At 33.8% G+C, this 22,279-nt stretch overlaps 1 protein-coding gene across 1 annotated transcript in view; it reads left to right on the top strand.

Moving 5' to 3' along the window:
- G2E3 (G2/M-phase specific E3 ubiquitin protein ligase) overlaps nt 1-21,025 on the top strand; it is a 58,403-nt gene extending 37,378 nt beyond the window's left edge. Inside the window, 9 exon segments of the mRNA XM_082384111.1 lie at nt 345-461; nt 3,369-3,493; nt 3,600-3,729; nt 4,666-4,973; nt 6,808-6,989; nt 10,464-10,636; nt 19,035-19,225; nt 20,095-20,346; nt 20,349-21,025. Coding sequence (XP_082240237.1) covers nt 345-461; nt 3,369-3,493; nt 3,600-3,729; nt 4,666-4,973; nt 6,808-6,989; nt 10,464-10,636; nt 19,035-19,225; nt 20,095-20,346; nt 20,349-20,380 — 1,510 coding nt within the window. The 3' untranslated portion in view covers nt 20,381-21,025.
- Nucleotides 21,026-22,279: the final 1,254 nt, after the last annotated feature.

The following is a 22,279-nucleotide window of genomic DNA, read 5'->3' as shown; positions in this document are numbered from 1 at the left end:
AAGAATTTTCTTAATACTTAAAGGTGAGGAATCCAGAAATATGGTACTAAACTTGAAATTCAAAAAATTGGAAGTAAAATATTAGGAAAAATGTAAGTTTCAGAAAATTTCTACTTAATTTTTCATTTAGCATTTGAAATTCACTGTGAGACTAATTAACTGTAGGATAAAATGACACTAAGGGATTTATATCTTGAAGTGAATGATTAATCCTAAAAAGAACAAGTTTTATCCTTGTTCCTAAGTTTTTATTTTTAGAAGAGTTTTTATTTTTAGATTCATTATCAGTCCTTATATGTAACATTTTAGGCCAAAGTATATCTTATATCTTGCTTCATTTACAGAGATGCATCTTGGGAATTAGAGGAAAATGCTTATCAAGAGCTTCTGCAGCACTATGAGCATTGTGATGTCCGAAGATGTCGTTGCAAAGAAGGGCGAGACTATAACGTGCCTGACAGGTATATGGGGAAGTTCAGTTGTGCTTAGTGTCCTTTTTTAAACCTTCAGCTTGAGAAAGTAGGTTTTCTAGTTACTGAAATGTACTTTTGCTCTTAGGATGTTTGAAATTTTAACTTGAGATGAGGTATATTTATTAAGTGTATATTTGCATCTGTTTACAGAGAAATTATTGCAGTTGGCATAACTGTAACTTTTGTGGTGTGTTTTCATGAGGCTCTGTTTTCTAGAGCTCTACTGTGGTAGCCAGTAACCACAGGTGGCTGTTGAGCACTTTAAATGTGGCTATTCCAAATTGAGAGGTGTCGTAAGTGTAAAATACACACCAAAGACTAATGTGTGTCTGAGTTTACTAGGACTGCCATAACAAAATACCACAAACCGGGTGGCTTAAACAACAGAAATTTTTCTTCTCAGAATCCTAGAGGCTAGACATCCAAGATAAAGACATTGGCAGGTTTGATTTCTTTTGAAGCCTCTCTCCTTGGCTTGCACATGGCTCCCTTCCAGCTGTGTCCTTCTGTCTGTGCCTTAATCTTTTTTTCTTATTAGGATACCAGTCATATTGGATTAGGACCCACGCATATGGCCTCATTTTATCTTAATTATCCCTTTAAAGGCCCTATCTCCAACTACAGTCACATTATGAAGTACTGGGTGTTAGGTCTTCAACATATGAATTCTGGGCGTGACAGAATTCAGCCCGTAACAGTAAGAAAAAAAGACCTTAAAATATCTTGTTAATAATTTTTTAAATTGATTACATGCCAAACAAAATGACTATGTTTTGGAAATACTCAAATTTATTTCACCTGTTTCTTTTACCTTTTTAAATCTGGTTACTAGGAAAGTTTAAATTACATATATGATTTACATTATATTTCTATTGGAAGACACTGTTCTAGAGGTTAAGAAACTAGATTAATCTATCAGTGTTTGTTTTGGATCACTATAAAAAGGATTTGGCATTTGAAATTTATTGATTACTCTTTTGTAGTATCCGTAGACATTGGCTATAATGTTAACAATCGTTTTTTGCCTTCTCTGTACACTATACTGTGTGGGGTATTAGAAATCAAGAGTATCTTTATTTTTTAAGATGCAGGATAAAAAGTAACAAATCTAATTTTGTTGAAATTTTTATAGGAAATTTTGATAAATTTTTATCCCTGTTATATAGTCTTAATGAATATGACAAACTGAAACTTAAAGTGCAGAGCAGAATATTGGGAGCCTTATCTCTTATGGAAAGTGATTTGGCTAGGTGAGGTACTACTTATTTTGGAAGACTCAGCTGAAGTCTTGTAAGCTTTGGAAAGTTTCCCCTAAGAAACTCTTACTATTCCTGATTCCCTGTTCTGGGCTGGGTTTTCCCTTCATTGTGCTTGTTACAATAGAGTTGACATTGTTTAAATTTGTCTTTGCCATTAGCCTAAAGATTCATTAAGGGTGGAGGTCTCATTGAAGATGTCAAGTAATGTGTATTCTTGCCTAAGTTACTTGATCTGGTGACCCTGATTATTCATCTGTAAACACTAATAATACCCTGCTCAAGGGTTGTGCTGAGGTAGAGATGAGATTAATGTATATAAATGTGCTTTGTAGACAGTAAAGCACTTTAGAGTTCTAAGAAGCAATATATTCATTAATAATGATATTTTCTAAATTCATTTTAGGCTATTTTGATTAACTAATATACATATTTCTTGTATACCTCTGGTCACCTAATCATTTGCTACCAAACTCCCTTTTCTTTCTGGCAGCTACTTTGCCTTTTCTCCTAGGACACGGAGTCCTGCTATCTGAATGCTTTCTTTGCAGTCTCACTCCCTCTCATCCTAGTGATAGGAAGGTAATTTTGCTGAAAGGCAGCATGGTGGAGTGGTTAGGAGCATGGGTCTGAAGCCAGGTAAACTGGATTGGAAGCCTCACTCTGAGACTTACTAGCAGTGTGAACTTGTTTGGGCAAGCAATTTACCCCTCTATGCTTTGGTTTCCTCTTCTTCAAAATGGAGGTAACCTTCTGAAATTTTCCAACCTTCTGAAATTTTTCCAACCTTCTGAAACTTTACATGTAAAGAGTGAGAACTGGGCCTGGTGTATAAGCACTCGTTAGCTGTCATCTTTCTTTCTCTTCATCATCAGTTGGCAGAACTGTCTGGGGAAGAGAGGGAGACACATAGAGGACATACCCCTACACACCCATACCCACACAGAGGGAGATTCACCCACACCTTCCAGAGGTGAAGTTATGCAACTAAGTCTCCTATCACCCACATATCCACACACTCAGGGAGTATATCCATTTCTGTACAGACGGATGTATTCATAACCAAACAAAGAGGAGGCTGCACGCTATAACCCACACCCGTACAGAAAATGTGAATGCTGACTGGCACGTGTCACACAACACAGTGAGGAAACATTGGGAGTGGGGGATTGAGGGGAAAAGATGAGAGAGAATATGAATGCGGGTCAGGTAGTAAGTCTGGATCCTGTTGAGCTGCACAGTACTTGGGGTGTCTGAGCAAGCTTGTTACAGGAAATAATTCCTCACCTTGAATGGGAAAGATAGTATTTTAGGTAAGATAATGTACTTACTGAATGCTTCTTCCATTTCAGACATACTTTGGGTATATGTGCATGTACATGCTGATATTTAGTTTAGGTATTTTAAGATAGAGAATATTTAAAGAAAGAAGTTACCAACATAATAAATGAAATGGGGAAAAAAACTACTTTAGGAAAAAGTAATGCAGTATCAAAGCAAATAATTTATTTTCCTTCCTTGGGTAAAAGGGTTGGTTGTGTGTGTGAGGTGGCCAGTGAGGTGTGCAGTGGTGCTGATGGTCGGAATTAGACTAAGTTAATACCACATGTAAATAATCTGCTTCTCTTTATGTCCCCAGCAAATGGGAAATAAAGCGCTGTCAGTGTTGTGGTTCTCGCGGAACACATTTAGCCTGTTCCTCACTACAATCATGGGAACAAAATTGGGAATGTTTGGAATGTAGAGGTATTCTTTACAATTCAGGTAATATTTTGTCATTTTGAATAAAGATGTTTTTATTTAAATGCATATTATTAAAAAGTTTCTACCTATATTCCTATTATACTAACATTGGGTTTTAAATCTGTAGGTGATTTCCAAAAAGCCAAAAAACACACATTACCCAACACTAATGTGGGAATAACTGATTGTTTGTTGGAGGAATCCTCACCTAAATTACCCAGACAGTCTCCTGGAGCCCAGCGTAAAGATCTGCTGAGGTGTGTATTTTGAATTGGAGAAAAATATAAAACTCTTGTTTTGAGAAAATTATAACAGGAAGTAGCTATATACACTTAGAGTATTAGCTGTTCTCAGAGTAGTTTGGAAGGGTATTTTTCAAACTGCAGTCCCTAATCTGATGTAGAAGGATGATCCATGGACATTGCCCCTAACAGGTTTATTTTGAGTACATTAATTCCAATTACAGATGGAGAAACTGAGGCAGGGAACAATTGAGTTAGCCCCGATAATTGTCTGGAGGTCTTGTTAGGACACAGGTTGCCTGGCCTCATGCTCAGAGGTTCTGATTCTGTGTATCTGCTGCGGGGCTTAAGAAGCTGCATTTCTGACAAGCTTCCAGGCGCGGCAGCTGCTGCTGTCGCTGGTCTGGGGCCACACTTTGAGAATTAATAGTATAAACTGAAAAGTACTATTTAAAGGAGTGTGAGTTCTGTTTAAAATATGTGACCTCTTAAAAATATAGTTCTCTCATACAGTAAGCAGAGATTACATTTGCTCTAGTTTTAAAGGATCTGGTGAAAATGAAATAAGATGCAGTTAAAAGCAGAAACTAACACACCATTGTAAAGCAATTATACTCCAATAAAGATGTTAGGAAAAAAAAAAAAAAGATGCAGTTAAGCAAGTATGTCCAGAGAGCTAAGAGTTTGAACTTTTGACTCTTATACCTAAATCCAGTGAATTGTATAACGTTAGGTGATTTTAATTTGGTAGAAGATTGGATAGAGGGAATCAAGAATTTAGAACTAAGGTTATCAAATAACTTTTTGGTTCCACTGGCGGCCATTGTTTGCTTTTGGGTGGGAGTTGGGGAAGAACTTCTTTCTATTCTTTTTTTATTTGGCTGTGTAACTGCTGTGACACGTAAAGTACTTTAGAGTACTTACCTCTATGTTTAAATTCATGTTTTATAGGCAAGGCAGCAAATTTAGAAGAGATATTTCGACTCTAATAATAGAGCTAGGATTCCAAATTAAAAAAAAAACTAAAAGATTATTTATCAACAAAGCCAATATCTGGAATAGTGCCTTAGATGGATTCAGAAATCAAAACTTTAATCCTTCATATACAATTGAAATAGCATATGTTAATGAAAATGATCATTTTGGAAAAGAGCAGCCTGGATCAAAGCAAGAATTCCTAAGTCTCTTAATGCAGCAACTTGAGAACTCACCATTGTTTGAAGGGTCCTTGTCAAAGAACTTGTCTCTCAATTCTCAAGGTAACTATTTTCTTTATTATTGTACATACTGAATACACCATGTGTTAAGAAAGAGATAGCAGGTTAGAATCGATACTCAATACCTGTGGTCAAAATGTATAATCACTTTGTTACTAAAATAATGATAGAATCACAGAAAAGGGGGGAAGTGATGTTTTTTAAAATAAATTTTTTAGTGAAACATTTTTTATTTTAGAATATCCTTAATTTCTTTATGACAATATCCTCCTTAAAGTGATTCCATAATTAAGTATAACTTCTTAAAAATGTACTTTATTTTAATTTTAATTCATTTGAATAGAGTGGCCAAATGGGATGAATGAGTTTTTGAGCTCTTCTTGTTCATATATTTGAAATTTGCAGTTGGCATGTTTCTTCACAACCTAGGATTTGTATAACATATTTTTTGGTTCACATATAACAGATTTTTAGCATACTTTTGCTTTCAAGAGTTTTTTTTTATTATTTAACAGAATTATGTATATGGTACTTTTCTGTCTTTACTTCTGGTAAGGAATTAATGTGGTTAAAACAGGCATCTCAAAACACTGGTTAATTCTAGCATTCTTTTTTTAGGAGTTTTTATAACCGCTTTTGCTGTAATAGGAATTTGAGAGAGAGTGAGAAGACATATCATCCCATTTGACTTCCTTCTATGTTTTCTTTAGAACTTCCTCACCATTGCCTGAAGTATCATTGAAATAATTGAGAAACTACCAAGGATCATTAGTACTATGTATAGTACACACAGTTTAATTCTATACTCCCTTTAAAAAAAAACAAAAACGCTCCAAGTAATCAGTATGTTAACTCATGGCAGTTTTGGTACAGTGGAGAGAGTACATGGAATTTAAGTCACAAAATCTGAGTTCAGTTTGTACACATCTACTTCAGTAGCTTTATTTCCCTAGATTAATTGCATAACCTCTCTGGATCTCAGTTTCTTCATCTGTAAGATGTGACTACTAATATGTAGTATATAAGGTTATTGTTGAGGAGATTTTATTATTATTTCAGGTATTGTTAATGTTACTTATTAATAAATTACTTTGAATTTTTAGAAAAAATAAAGGAAAATTTACATGATATCTTTTGACTTATCAAAGTAGCTAAAACATTTTAAATGACAGATTGAAAAATATTGTGATGATACGGTAAGATAGCATATAGTGTTGAGAGTTAATTTGTATCATTTTGTATATCAACAACCTTAAAATTGTTCATATCCTTTGAACCACTAATACCGTATGTAGGAATCTATCCTAATATTTGAAGATATATAAACAAGAATGTGTAAATAGATGTTGAATGTAACATTGTGTCTCATGTAGTTGAAACTGGGCTAGCCAGTAATAAGGGGATGGTTTACATTGCAGCACATCTGTAAATTAGTTTGAATGCATTCATTAACTGTATATTTGAATAATTTCAAGTATATTTTAAAAATTTACAATACGGTAAGTGGAAAAAGACAGAAGCCAAACTATTTATGTATATATTTATATGCACATGAGACATATTATAAATACACCAAAGTGTGTACACTTGTTATTATGGTGGTAGGATTATAGGTGATTTTATAAAAAGATTTTCTGTATTTACATATTTTTCTACAATAGATTATTACTTTGAATTCAGAAAAAAAATTTGTAAAATTGTATATTTTAGTTGAAATTTATATTTTATACATTATTATACCTTCTATGAATTAGGTTATTTTACATTTGTCTAATGCTTGGATTTTTTAATTTTTAATTTATTATACATGTATTAATTACATATGATGGTTATATAATAATGAAGTGTATTTGATATATTTTATCTGTATTTACAGCTCTGAAAGAGAATCTTTACTATGAAGCTGGCAAAATGCTTGCCATTTCTTTGGTTCATGGTGGTCCTTCACCTGGTTTCTTTTCTAAAACCTTGTTTAACTGCCTTGTTTATGGACCAGAAAGTACCCAACCAATTTTAGATGACGTCTCAGACTTTGATGTGGCACAGATTATAATCAGGGTAAGAAATGTACCTGTCTGTTCAGATGTAGACTATGTTCTAGGTGTATTTGAATATAAATGATGGATCTGCAATAGAATAATACTCTTTGTGGAGTAGTTAAGAGGTGTCAATATTTTTGTTTACCAACAAAGTTAACAACCATTTAAGAGACAGATGTAAAGGGCAGGCAGCTAGAGATCAAAGTGCCGTGTTTAATGTTGATAAAATCAATTGGATAATGTGACTTAGATCTGTGGTCAGAATGGCTTGCTAACACTCCTCAGAACTAGATGGATTTATCTGCCCTGCCAGGGACAACATAAGGCAGGTTCCTTGTTGCATGCTCAAGAGCAGATGAAAGTGCACTTTCCTGTCGTCAGTGGAGCTGAAGAAAGGATGGTTACCAGCAGAAAATTTATCCTTCCTCCTACAGGGAGATATGAGTGATGGGTGGAGAGAAAGACCAGGCTGAATTTTCTTCTCTGTGGAAACAGTTGGGGAGACTCAGTGTTCCTCCCCTCAAAATAGTTACCATTTATTAAGCCCTGTACTACACGTTATCTGTACAAACTCAGTTTACTTATCATAATACCCTATAAGTAACATTGCCCATGTGTTACTGATTTAGAAAGTAATGAAACAGTTGAGAAAATGAAATCCAATTCAACTTTTCTTCCTTTAACTTGTCCCATACTTAAGCCTACTCTATCCATTGTCTCAGTTAATAGGCAGTATAGTTAAATGGTTAAAAACAAATGCTCAGAAGTCAGATTTTACTTTGAAATAACTGATATAAGCTATGTGACCTTGGGCATGTTGGGTTAATCTTGTTAAGCCTCAAGTTTCTAAACCAGAAAGTAAGAAACCTCGAAATGTGTTATTTTAATAATTCTATGTATTTTGCCCAAGACTCCTCATTCTAAAATGGTATTTTAAACTGACCCTTTAACCCTTCAATCTAGTTTTTCTTTTCTCCTCTTTACCAGAAAAAATGTACTTTAACTTCATTGTCTCCACTTCCTCTTTCCTACTCATTTAACTTGCAGTCAGACTTCTGTTCCCACCACTACTCTTCTGAGTTAGCTAGTTCATTGCTGATATGCAGGGATCTAAATCTCCACATGCAAAGGCCTTTCTTTCCTAATTCCTCATCTCCTCTGACTTCTGCAATCACCACTGTATTTGAATTCATCTCTATTGTTTTCTATAATATCTACTCCCTCCTACTTTCGACTACTACTGTCTTTTTTGATGCTTCTTCCTCCTACCCCTAAAACTTAGGTAATTTTCAGTGTTGTCTTAACAGTCCTCCTTCTATACTATTTGGAAAGAGTTTCCTCATCTATAACCTTTCTGATGATTTCCAGACCTGTATTTTTGAGCCCCTAGATGTTTATATCCAGATAAGATCTGGGTCTTCCTACCAAACTGAGCACAGCATGTTTAGGACGGAACTAATTTTTTTCCCAGAATTTGGTTTTTTGCCTGATTTTCCTTTTCTTTTCAAGAGATTTCTTATTTCCAAGTTATTCTGGAGACAGGGTTGTTTTCATTCTTCCATACTCCATTTATCAGTTTGTGTCAAGTCATCTGTCTCTAACAGTGGCCTTTCCTTCTTATTTCTAGTATGCTTACTATACCAAACTCAGATTATATCTAAGTTTAAACAATTAAGATATTATTCTAATCATCTTCTTCAGTATGATTCTTTCACCTGATTCTCTATTGAATGGAGTTCGAGTTCTTCATTAGGGCACTTAGAGCTCTCCTCATGGCTTTACTAACTCCAGTTTTTGTACTCCTAGCCAGTGTTCTTTCACTGATTTAGTCAACAGATATATCTACAAGGTGCTATGTACCCCATACGGTTTTTTGTTTGTTTTTATTATTTATTTGGTTCTGCCAGGTCTTAGTTGTGGCAGGCGGGCTCCTTGGTTGCAGCCGGTGGGCTCCTTAGTTGTGGCATGGGAACTCTTAGTTGCGACATGCATGTGGGATCTAGTTCCCCGACCGGGGATCGAACCCAGGGCCCCCTGCATTGGGAACGCGGAATCTTAACTACTGTGCCACCAGGGAACTCCCTGTATCCCATACTGTTTTATCACTGAAGATAAAGTAGTGAACCAAACAAAGCCCCTGCCTTCTTGGAATTTACATATTAGAGGAACGACAAGGTAAATAAATATATAATATACTGTCATGTAGTAAAATATATTATAAAAATAGAACAGAATAAGAGGAAGGATATCTTTTCCAAGATAATGCTTGGGGTATAGTAAGTTAAAGCATAGGCTAAGCTTCTGTAACAAAGAGACCCAAAAGACAATGGCTCAAAAAAGGCAGATATTTATTTTTTTCTAAAATCTAGATTTTAGATTAGGGGTTGGTAAACTATAGCCGTAGGCCAAGTCTTGCCTGCTGCCTTTTTAAAGTTTTATTGGAACACAAACACACCCATTTGTTATGAGTCTGTGACTGCTTTTACACTACAGTTGTGGAGTTTAGTAGTTGTGACAAGCACCATATGGCCCACAAAGCATAAAATGCTATCTGGCCTTTACAGAAATGGCTCCTGTTTTAGAGGTACAATTGTGATACACCAAGTCACCCAGAGAATTGGATTCCTTCCTCTTGTTTTGTAACCATTTAGGATATTTTCTTCACAGCTGAAGTTTGCTGTACAGGGAGAAAGTGGAAGTAAGAGTGCAGGAAAATTTGACACATTTTCACTCATGTCCCATTGGACAGCTCTTAGTCACATAAGGCCACACTAGCTTTAAGGAAAGTTTGACCATATGCCCAGCTAAAACTTAGGGTGATGGGTTTGGGAGGATGAGAACATATACCCAACTATTAGAGTGTGAAGGTAGTTTGAACAAGGGTAGTCAGGAAAAACTTCTGAGATCACAGGAGAGATCTGAAATAATTGAGGGAATCATGTAAATACCTGGAAGAAGAGTTTTTTGGAAGAAAGAAATACCAAGGAGATTTTCCATTCAAATGGACTTTGACTGCCTTCTAATTTTATCTTTCTCCCTCTGTAACTTTGTTCAAGAGCTAACCTATGTGGAAGTGTCTGGCACATAAATGGTTAAGTATATCTTTGTTTATGCTGTTCCCTCAAATACTCTTGAGTGTATCCATTTTTTTGTCTCAGCTATTCTTTCTTTCATGAAATCTCTGCAGGTCCTCTTTCTTGCCTCTCTAGTGCTATGTAACTGTTCTATGTCAGTTACCGCCTTTTATGGAAGTAATTTCCTATATTAAAGTGGCATTATAGTCTAGATTTCTTGAAACCTAGGTTTTGGCAGAAATATACAGTATTTATTAAACTGGATTATCAGACATTTATTCTAGGAAAATAATTCTTAGTATACTTTCACTTCACCCAGGTGTACTCAAGAATTGAGTATAAAGTAATGTGTCATTTGAAATGTAAATATCTTTCACAAGTAAATGAGTCAACTGGGTGTATTTTCTTCTTCATTACAGATAAATACTGCAGCAACTATGACTGACTTAAACTCTTTAATAAATGAATATTATAACTACCTAGAGCTTATTGGATGCCTAAGACTTATAACATCATTAAGTGATAAATATATGTTGGCAAAAGACATACTTGTTTATCATGTAATTAAGAGAGTCCAAGCACCTTTTGAAAGGTAAGTTGTTCATATGTTAAGGATTCTCTCAAATTACACGTTTAAAGTGGTTAATTGTCTTACAATGTGAGATATATTTGATAAAATGTAAATGCTATTTTAAACTAGTGCTTTAAAACTAACCTCTTAAGGATGAATACTGTTCTTACCATTCTACACAGAATTGCTTAAATGTATACTGCTTAGGTAGGAAAAGTAATCGTTATCTCAATTTATAATTAATTTTTCTAAATAAAAATTATTTTTATGTCCTCACACGCTATTTTTTTAATAGTGGGAAATCTAAAATATATATGAAAGTAGGCAGAGTGATACACCATGTAATCACCACCCAGATCTAACAGTTATCAACCAACCGGTGGCCAGTCTCGTTTAGCTAGCCTTCCCTTGTTATTGACTCCAGTTTTATTTTCAAGCAAATTTTAAAATTTCAGTATCATTAATCTATGTATTTAATGTATTCAAAACTGTTATAGTTGCTATCCTTACTGAAGTTCAGAATGTCTCATCTTTAACCAGTATAAACCTCTTTATGTTGTTTCTTTTGAGTTCTTTTGATGTTGACCCTTAATGGTCTTTGATAGCCTTCTTGCTATATGGTATGACAAGGTGTTTCATGCTCCTTTTGTACATTCTGACCTAATGAGCTTTGTTTCTTTGAATGGGAAATGGTATTTCAAATCCACAATCTGGATGCTAGGGATGCTTGTTTTTGCCATGTTGGTCATAGTTTCTAGGCCTTTTCAGTGGACTAAAAGAAGAAATATAGAGGTTTTTTGTTGGGTTTTTTTTTTTATTTTTTTAAGGTAAAATACATCATGGGTTTCTACTGATACTTCAGATTCACTACTACAAGATTTTTGACTTTTTCTTTGTCCCATGTTCATAATCCCAGTTCTCAAAGACATTGGTGAATTAGAGTATGAAGTAATTCCTTGATTTATTCCACATTTCGTAAATAATAGTCACAGAATAATAATGCCAACATTATCATCAGTAACATAACATTATTAAAAATAGGTTAAACTTGTTTTTCTAATTCTTTTTGTTCTAGGGCTATGCAGTCAAATTACTGTGTTTTAAAGTCATTTGGCATAGTTATTTTCTTTGTTGTATATTACTAACTGGGTATACATTTTATTTTCATTTTTTATCTTATTTTTTCTTTTTACTGACTTTTATTAAAGTTTGATTTTATTTTAAAATTATATAAAATGTTTGTATGATTCCAAAGTCAAATCTATAATGAAAGTACATTGAAAGAACTCAGCTCTGTCATACAAATTATATTAAGATAAGTATAGCTTTCATCCTTATCACATCTACCTTCCATCCCCTATGAAGTAATTATTTTAGTGGCTTTTACTGTTTATCCTTCCATTATTTTTTTTAAATGATAGCAGATAAATATATGAGTATATGTGTGTGTGTATATTCATTTCTTTTATTAGATAAATAGTAACATACCATCCACCCTTTTTCCTCCTCATTTTTTACTTGACAGTATATAGTCCTCATTCTTTTTTTAGAGCTCTACAGAACTTTAGCACTCTTCCAAATTAAAATTTAATATGACATCGTAAGCTTAAACAGTTGTAAAGGATATAATTTCCAATACATATATTATTTTAATAAATTTATTTATTTATTTATTTTTGGCTGCATTGGGTCCTCATTGCTGTGCGCGGGCTTTCTCTAGTTGCGGCAAGCGGGGGCTACTCTTCGTTGCAGTGTGCGGGCCTGTCATTGCGGTGGCTTCTCTTGTTGTGGAGCATGGGCTCTAGGCGTGCGGGCCTCAGCAGTTGTGGCGCACAGACTCATCAGTTGTGGCTCGCAGGCTCTAGAACACAGGCTCAGCAGTTGTAGCACACAGGCCCAGCTACTCCACGGCAATGTGGGATCTTCCCAGACCAGGGCTCAAACCCATGTCCCCTGCATTGGCAGGTGGACTCTTAACCACTGAGCCACCAGGGAAGCCCTCCGATGTATTTTTAATACTGCAATTAAAGTAACAGTGTTACATAACTGTTTAAAATATATCCAAGTGTCTTCTGACTATAAGACTCTTACATAACAAAATTTTCTTACAGTTAGAATTACCATTCATAATTATGATTAATACACAGAATAATCCAAATATACTATAAATTTTGATACAGTTATTTAAAAACTTATTTGAAATGTATCTCTTAATGACATAGATGTACAAAATATTTTTTCCCAAGGAATTCATATGTCTACAGATGTATTTTTTCTCATTGCTAAGTTAGATAATTCATTGCTGTTTGTTTATTTTGTGTGTGTGTGTGTTTATAGGTATGAGTAGTCTAGTTGTCAGGAAAGGCTTCCCTATCTGTATAAGTGGTGTTTAAATTAAACCCTGATTTATAAACAGGAGTTAGGCAGATCAAGATGAAGAGGGCAAGAGAAAAGAAGCTGAAGACTGATCCCTCCTTTTATGTGAAAGATAAATCATATAGCAAAAAACAATGTTTTAAATATATCTGAGCTCAAGAGTCCTGTAGATGTCAGAAATAACAAGGAAATCAAAAGCCATAGTACCTCTTTATTCCTGCCCTGCAACTAGGTTCATCATGGGGTAGGAGGGCGAAGTTGTGGGGGAAGTGAGAGTAGCATCGACATATATACACTACCGAATGTAAAATAGTTGGCTGGTGGGAAGCTGCAGCATAGTACAGGGAGATTGGCTCAGTGCTTTGAGATGACCTAGAGGGGTGGGTTAGGGAGGATGGGAGGGAGGCTCAAGAAGGAGGGGATATGGGGACATGTGTATGCATATGGCTGATTCGCTTATGTTGTGCAACAGAAACTAACACAGTATTGTGAAGTAATTATACTCCAATAAAGATCTATTAAAAAAAAAAAAGCCATAGTACCCTAAATGTCATATGAAATCAGAACCCTCAGTTTGCCCCAAACTTGGGTTTGGCATTCTGAATGGACCCCCCAGTCCGAACCAAAGACATTAACAAAGTAATCGGTCTTAGGATTCATAGTACTTATAGAGTGCCAGGCAAAAGCAAATACATAACAGTGTTTAGGGAAATTTCTACATCTGAGCCTGATGGGAATGCTAAAGTTACATTGCTAAAGAAGAGGAGGTTCCAATAAAAGACAAAACACAACCATCCTAAACAGCAAGTATTGGGAATAGCACATCAAGGATTTAAATAACAGGACAAACTGAGACATAAAAAGTGTTATTACAGTGATTTAAAAGAAAAAAAAAACCCCAAACATAAAATGTGAAATGAATCAAATAGTGCTTCTAAGTTGAAAAATGATCATAGACTTCCAGTTGTGGATAACATGGAATAGACACTCTTCTCTCTATTCTTCCTGATAAGTACAGTTAAAAACCCTGAACAGTGTTTATAAAACAAACTTAAGAAGACTTTTGAAAGGTAGAGAGATGAAAGCAGACCAGCTGGGGATCTCAGCAAGGACACAGCAGAGAGAAGTCTGGACATTCTTATTTGAAGGAAAACTAAACGATCTGTCACCAGCAGATCTACCCTAAAAGAATGCCTATGGGAATTTTTTGAAATAGAAAGCAAATTATTAAAGGTGGAATCTTGGAACATCAGGAAGGAAGAAAGAATAATTAAAAGAATAAAAGCATGTTTCCTTCTCCTCTTGTGTCTACTAAATTATGTTTGACGGTTGAGGCAAAAATTACAACATTCTCTAATGTGGTTCACAATGTATATAAAAGAAATACTTAGGAAATTATAAACAGCAAAAGGCAAAGGGACATGAAGGGAAGTAATGTTTCTATAGTTGAACTGATAAAATGTTGGCAGCAGTAAATTATTACATTTTTTTAAAAATCTGCTCATAGAGATACACTCAAAACACTATAGATAAAGATGGAATCTAAAAAAATATTCAAGCAGCCAACAGGAAAACAAGGAAAATGAAACAGAAACAAAAATGATCATGGAAATGAAACTTGGTGGTTGTTAAATGCTAGGCCATTGAAGAGAAAAGAGAGAAAAAGACTGAAACAAGAAATGTCATGAAAGTTAGAATAAGAGCACCCACATATATATTTGACAAAAGAGACGGAGGCTGGGCAATATTATAGAAAATGCTGCTTGAGAAGTTCTTCAGGTTCACAGGGTTTAACACGCTGAAGTGTAGTGTACTTTGTGATGAAATAGTGTTCTGAGCAAAAAGACATTATTGTAAAAATGAGCATCAATTATACTGGACGCCTTTTTTTCAGTGACATCAACGTTAAAAACAGACAGCCAAGATAGTAACTTCACAGAGCTAGTTACGTTATCATTCAAGAGAAAGGAGGAAATAAAGACATTTTGAGACAGATTTACTTCTCTCCTGAAGAGATTAATAAAGTACCTACTTAAGGAAGAAAGAAATTGAACCCAGAAGGAAAAAGTAAGATACAAGCACCAGGAGTAAGCAAAGAAATGAAAAAACCTGAATAAATAAAAACAAGCATTGGCCATTTAAAAGACAACTAAATTTTGGTAAGAAATGGTTAAAATAATTAAAATACTAGCTAAAGGTTCATCTGTAAGAAGAGAATGGACATTGTATTTATTGTTTTAAGGAACTTGTATTCTTGAGGTAGTAGTGGGGAAGCATTAATTACCTTTAGATTGTTAAGCCAAGTATATATATTTTAAGGGAAAACTCTAAACAGGAACAGAGTGTGTAACTTCCAAACCAGTTTGATGGGGGTGGGGGTAGAAATAAAGAAAACATATTTAATCATACAGTGAACAGAAAAAGAGGGATGAAAACAAGCAAGGAAAAACACATGTTCAAAGAAAACATAAGACAGAAAACATATAGGTAATTATATTACATGTAAATAGCTTAGATTCATATTAAAAAAACAGAGGATCTTAAATTGCATTGCAAATAAATGACTTTAAAGCAAAAAAAGAGAGAAGGAAATTCTAATAATCTTTTTAAAAAGCCTTGTCCTTAAATGACCCTAATAGTGTTAAAAAGAACAAATTCTTTAGGATTCAGCAGTCTTGAATCTATTTGTACCTAGCAACATGGCCTCAAAATTTACTAACAATTCTGAGGACTGTTTATAAAAGGAAGCAAGGCAGGTAGAACATCAAAAAAAAAATCTTGCTTTAGTGCACTCCACTAATAGATTAAAAGAGAAAAATCAAACAATCTTCATACAGTTATACATGCGAAAAAAGCAATTGCTACATTTAAACATTTATACATAATTTTAAACTAACAATTTGAAATATCCTTATAAAGATTATCTAGTAAAGATTCAGCAAACATTATCCTTAATGAAGTGTGATAGACATTCCTCTTAAGGCCATGACAAGCCTGGGATACATATAATTACCCCCTTCATTTCTACAATATGCAGGAGGTCCTAGTAGAGCAGCAAGACTAAATGAGTAAGTGAATGTTATTAAGGATTGGAAGAATTAAAATTATCATTGGTAGTCTACATGACTGTCCAACTAAAATAATCTTAGAACTTCTTCTGTAAAGAGTGTAGCAAGGTTACAAGAGGTAAAGGACTCTAACAGGGAGGTGTGCAAGTGAGAAGGAATGGTAAAGAAAGTTGTTAATTTTAGAGTAACTAAACAGTGATTGTACAAAAAATTAATGTTTACTTTGGGGATTTATGATACAAGGTGGAACAAAATGTTTAAGTAGCATAGGAAGAGAGAGCTACCAGAATTGCAAGTGTTCTAAGGTCTTTGTATTGTTCAGGAAGAGGGTAAATACCTGATTCACTTTAGATTTCAAATATGCCAATTAAAATTTTGAGGTAACCATTTAAAAAATAAGAACTAGTATAACTTTTTAAATAGAAGGTAACTTGGAATTTTTTTTAAAAAATACAAAAATTGGCAGGAAGGAATAAAATATTTTTTTGTAATTCAGTACAGTTGCCCAAAATAAAGTGACAGAACTAGTTTCCTAAATGTAGTAATAACTATTACTATATAACAATTAGAAAAAATTACTCTCAAAAAAGCAAATTGCAGAAAAATAAGTATACAGTATGGTACCATTATTGGAAAGTTTCAAAACAAGCAAACCAATACTAGTTATTTTTTAGGGATACATATAGAGTGAAACTAAAATGAAATGCAGGCTATAGTAAAAATTTCAGAATAGGTAAATAGCAGTTTCAGATAGTTTTCTTTGTAAAAGGAGAGAAGGGAAACTGATGAATGGGCAGATTTAGTTGAGTGAATAGAATGTTTTCTTAAAAATAATCTGAGCAAATATAAAATGTTGATGTCTTTCAAAATCAAGTTACAGTCGTGGTTTTCTGTTATTTCCTGGATTTTTATATAAGCTTGAAATATTTCATTTTAATTAAAAGTAAAATTATAAAGGTGAACTTAAGTTTGGCTGAAATTTGCTTCAAAGGTAGGTGTAAGGTGAAAGTTAAAAGCAAGCAAGAAAGGCAGCAATTGTATTGTGGAGGACCTTAAAAGCCATGTTAAGGAGTTTGGACTTTATTTCATGTGCAGAGTGTGTATTATTAGTTTTCTATGGCAGTTGTAAAAAATTATCACAAACTGAGTGGCTTAAAACAACAGAAATTTATTCTCCCATAGTTTTGGAGGCTAGAAGTCCAAAGTCTTGGTGTTGGCAGGGCTTCATTCTTTCTGGGAATTTAGGAAGAAAATCCATTCTTTGCTTCTTTTAGCTTCTGGTGGCTTGTGGTTGCATAACTCCAATCTCTGAATCTATATCACATGGCCTTTTCCTCTCTGTGTATCTTTTATAAAGACAGTTGTCATTGGACTTAGGGTGAGCCCAGATAACCTAGGTAGAATGATTTCAAGATCGTTAACTTAATTACATCTGCCTGGACCCTTTTTCCAACTAAGATCACATTCACAGGTTCCAGGGAATAGGATGTGGACATATGTTTTGGGGGCCTCCATCCAACATACCTAAGGATGAATGACAATATGGGGGTTTACATGGAAAATCAACTTGGAAGCTTACACACCTGGTACAACAACAGTTCCACTGGTATATGGAGAAATGAGCAGATAAAAGGGATTTCAAAAAAGGAAATTCATAGGATTTGTAATTAGGAGTGGCAGAGGGAAGAGTTAAGAATGACTTTCAGATTTAGCTACACTAATAGGATGAATAATGGAGGCATTTGTTGTCACTTAACGGTTCTGATTTTGGTAGTAAGGTAATTAGCTTTCTTTTGGACTTAATAAGTTTGGGTGCTTGGAATATGTGGTACCCAGTAGTCTGTTGGGTATATATTCTGGGCTGGAAATAATAGATTTTATAGTTAATGAACATAAACCTGCTTAAATAAACCCATGGGATATGGTAAGAAAAAAGAGAAATTTGCCTTGTTACAGATCCATGAGGGACAAACAGTAACATTTAAGGCAAAGCAAAGAAAGAAGAAGCTTTGTAAGAGACTCGGAAAGTCTGGCCAGAGATATAAGGGGAAACCAGGAGACTGGTCCCATACGTCATTCATGCACTTAGGGCAGTTATTCCTGAGATGTAGAAAGGAGTGGAGGGAAAGTGAATAGGAAATTTAAAAAAGGAGACAGTAAATGTAGGTAAGTCTTTCACATAGGTTGTCTCAAAGGAAAGCAGATGGGATTGAGTGAATTTTTTCCCTTATTCAAAAATGGGAAAGATAGGCATGTTTTTGTGCTCTTGAGGAAGAGCTAATAGAAGGGAAGATGAGTCAGTGTAGCAGGGTACCTGAGGAGGTGGATAGGGAATCCAGAGCCACAGTTAGGGCTTAGTCAGTCTGGTAGGCAAAAATGGTATCTTCTTCATTCTTTGCTTATTAGTGAGAATGTGCATTTTTAAAAATTCATTTGTTACTTGTATTTTCTTAATAATGCATTCATATTTTGTATTTCCTATTGAGTTCTTGTAGAAAAATGATTTGTATTTTTGTTATATTAGAGAAATTAGTGCTCTATCATGTATCAGTGTTTTCCCACTTTGTTTTGTCTTTGTTAATTTCTTTTTAGCAATACATAAGTTTTAAATTTTTATGTGGCTCAAGTTTATGATTCTTTTTCTTTGCAGTCTTTCATTTTATACTAACTAGCTTTGAAGTGTAAAATTTTAGATATCTACTTTTTTCCTCTTAATAAAAAATTGTTAGCTTAATTTTAAAACTATTCCATAAAGCCGAACAATGTAGGCATGTAAAATATTCATTTTATATTAATACATTTGCTTGTTATTGATTTGAAAATATCATATCACATAAAGTGTATCCATAGTTTTCTGTGTTTTTCCTTTTTTTTTTCTGTCTTTTTCACACATATATGTGATAGTAAATTAGCTAGAAATGTTCATTCCAAACATATGTGTATGAATGTTGGCTCATTATTTTTCTTCTCTTAAGTTTTAAACAGGGTCTGAAAACTCTTGGTGTTTTGGAGAAAATTCAGACTTATCCAGAAGCATTTTGTAACATCTTCTGTCATAAACCTGAGAATCTTTCCACAAAAATTCTTAGTGATCTTTTTACAGTACACACATTATCTGACGTACAGGCTTTGGGGTTTTGGAACAGTTACTTACAGGCTGTTGAGGGTATGTTGATGTTTTATTTTTATTTAACTGTCTTAGAAACTTTGTTTTGGGATATTTATTTCTTTGAGTTTTGCTTTTTATAGTAAGACTTTAACTACTTATTTACAAAACTTGTTTCAAAACAAGTTTATATGACTGAGTTGAAAGTGATAGGAAAGGTTACATAGTAAAGTTATATTTTTCGGTTGTTTTCCTCTAGGTAATTTGAAGTGAGAGGCATTCTTCCTAGAAAACTTTAAATATACGGGTGATTGCCACAGCACAGGATAGTCTCAAAGCTAGTCATTTACTTCACCTTTTTAAATTTTAAGTTAAATTGAATTATTCCTCATCCATTGGTCAGCATGGTAATGATATTTATCATCAAGCCTTAGCAATGTAAATTCATTCTGTTTAATATGGTATAAAACAATTTAACTTTTAGTTGAAAATTTTTTAGCTAGGTTGTTTGGGTGTTTTATACCATCTTAGTTTTTCCTTTGTTGAAATAGTTTATCAAATAGCAATGGTCTAGAAGTGGTTTAAAATTGTTTGTAGGATCATATCCCCGAAAGATGGAGGTTCAAAACCTACTGAACCTCTTGGACTATATGATAATTTTATATTAAGGAAGACATTTAAATATACAGTGAGTAGGTCAACCAAATGATTGTATGAGTCCTACTTTGAAATTCAAATAAACATGTATTCAGTATACCATTTTCCTATTACTACACTTAGTGATTTAGTTTGCCTCTTATGCATCTACTGTTAATGTGGGTGTCTCTGCCTTTCAACATGTCTAGTCTAGTTGGGGAAGAGTCTATGATGGTAGCAATATATAACATGGATTTTTTTTTCTTTTTTTCCTTTTTTGGTATTCTTTTCAGATGGTAAATCTACAGTAACAATGGAAGACATTCTTATTTTTGCTACTGGTTGCAGTTCCATTCCACCTGCTGGATTTAAACCCACTCCATCAATTGAGTGCCTTCATATGGATTTTCCTGTTGGAAACAAGTGTAATAACTGCTTAGCTCTTCCTATCACCAGTACATATAAAGAATTTCAAGAAAATATGGACTTTGCCATAAAAAACACTCTAAGATTAGAAAAGGAAGAAAATTCTCACTTCATTGGACATTAACTGTTTTGAACAAAGAGACGCTTCTTTAAAAGCTGCTGTTGATACTTTTTGTTTCAGAAATCTGTCCATCATCACTTTTGAGCAAACTTGGCCCAATAAAATATATGATATGAACATAAAGGAATATTTTGGCTACTTAAGCTAAAAAGTTTTTTTGTTAAGGTGTACCAGAGTTGATACTTTTCTATTTTCTTAATATACATGCTTCATAAACCTCAATATAAATACTTTTAGAATGGCTGTACAGACTTTCAAATATAGTGGCATGCTATATATAAGAAGAAAACTTGTACTCACTGTTTTTGTAAATTGGGATTAGCTATAGGATGCCACAGTGATTTTTCTAGTTTTATGCAATTTTCAAATTATTACTTATTTTATTTTAAAGCATTAAATAGGAAAGCTAAATGATAAATCTTGTTATATAAATCAAAGGCATATATTTTGGGGTATGTGTTATATGTATCCTTTTCTAGGATGGCACTAAATTCGTTGTTAAAAATGTTTTTAGATTATTAAGTTATGTTAAAATAGATCCACACTGCAATTAGATTATGCCTAAGGGGAAGTATTATATTAAAAAGCAGAATTGCACAAATATTCTAGAATCTATGGACATTCCATAGTCTTAAAACACTTCTGAGGTGGATTAAAATACAGTTGAAAATCCCTAAGTAAGTGTCTTCTTTAAAGCCTTTGGCTTTAATCATAGGAATTTTTTTTTTTTCCTGTATCCCATGTGTGGCATTAGACCACATTATGTCTGATCCACATTTTAGGTTATCTGAATAGAATGATCTCTGTGGATTGCCATTTGGTAGGTTTGGCTATTTGACATTTATTATCAAGATGGTTGTATGAAAGGTAAGCTGGCACCATTGCATTATATAGTTATCTTCTTTGCTTTTGAAAGACCTGTTATACAAACAATGTAGAAATGTGTAAGAAAGAATTACAAATAGAATGAAAAACCCACTCTAATCTCAACCATGCAGAATTAACTGTTATCCTTCTATAAACCTTCCATTTCCTTTCTTTTTTAACTTTATTAATGCTACTAAAAGTCAAAGAATACCTAGAAGTAACAAGGGATTATGTAATAACAATTTGAAGATACCTAATCCCGTAGTTGTGTCACCATATTTGTACTCTTGCAAAAGAAGAAACTGGAAAAGTCTAATGTCCCTAATCTGTTACTGAATATAAATGGGTTTTTCACCAGAATAAATCGTATGAGAGGTAAAATGCTTGATTTTAAGCACATTTTTCTTGCTACATAAAGCAGGTATCAGCCATCATATTCTCATCCTCTCTAAGAAGCATCCTTAAATTATTGATATTTTTAAAGACAAATGACAGGATTGGTTTGATACTGGTAATAAATCTCTTATTAATACCAAAGGAAAACTAAAACATAATCCTAGTATAATTTTGTTACATTTTCTAAGAGACCCCGCAAATTAAAGTTTAACTTGAAGGTTTTAAAACATTAAACAAGGCATTTCTTTGTCTTGTGTTGAATTCTGTTAAATTATCAAAAGTAATTAAAGGATCAATTATCAAAAAAGGTTTAACCTCACCATACAGCTTTTATTCCAAATGTGTTGATAAACTGGATATTTTATTTCTTAACCTACCTAGTTTTTATAAAATTTTAAAAGCCATTAAACCAATACAAACCAGAAAACCTAATTAAAGCTATTTTCTGGTTATCTGTAGTTTGAATTCATTTAATTACAGTGGTAATTAAAGCTGTTAAAGCTCACATGCTTTTTGGGTGGGGAGGGCTGGTGGGGAGGCAGTGTGCTTGGGTTGGCTACAATTAAAAACAGTGTTTCAGTTCTTTTATGTGTAGACAGGGCCTTAGGGATAAGGTGATGTAAATTACTTAGTATATTCACATTTTAAAGTGAAGTGTAAATATTCAT

The sequence above is a fragment of the Balaenoptera borealis genome (genome assembly GCF_965194805.1).
Source record: "Balaenoptera borealis genome assembly, chromosome: 3".
Taxonomy (NCBI): Eukaryota; Metazoa; Chordata; class Mammalia; order Artiodactyla; family Balaenopteridae; genus Balaenoptera; species Balaenoptera borealis.
Note: the sequence above shows the minus strand (reverse complement) of the source record. Positions and strands in the feature narration are given on the sequence as shown.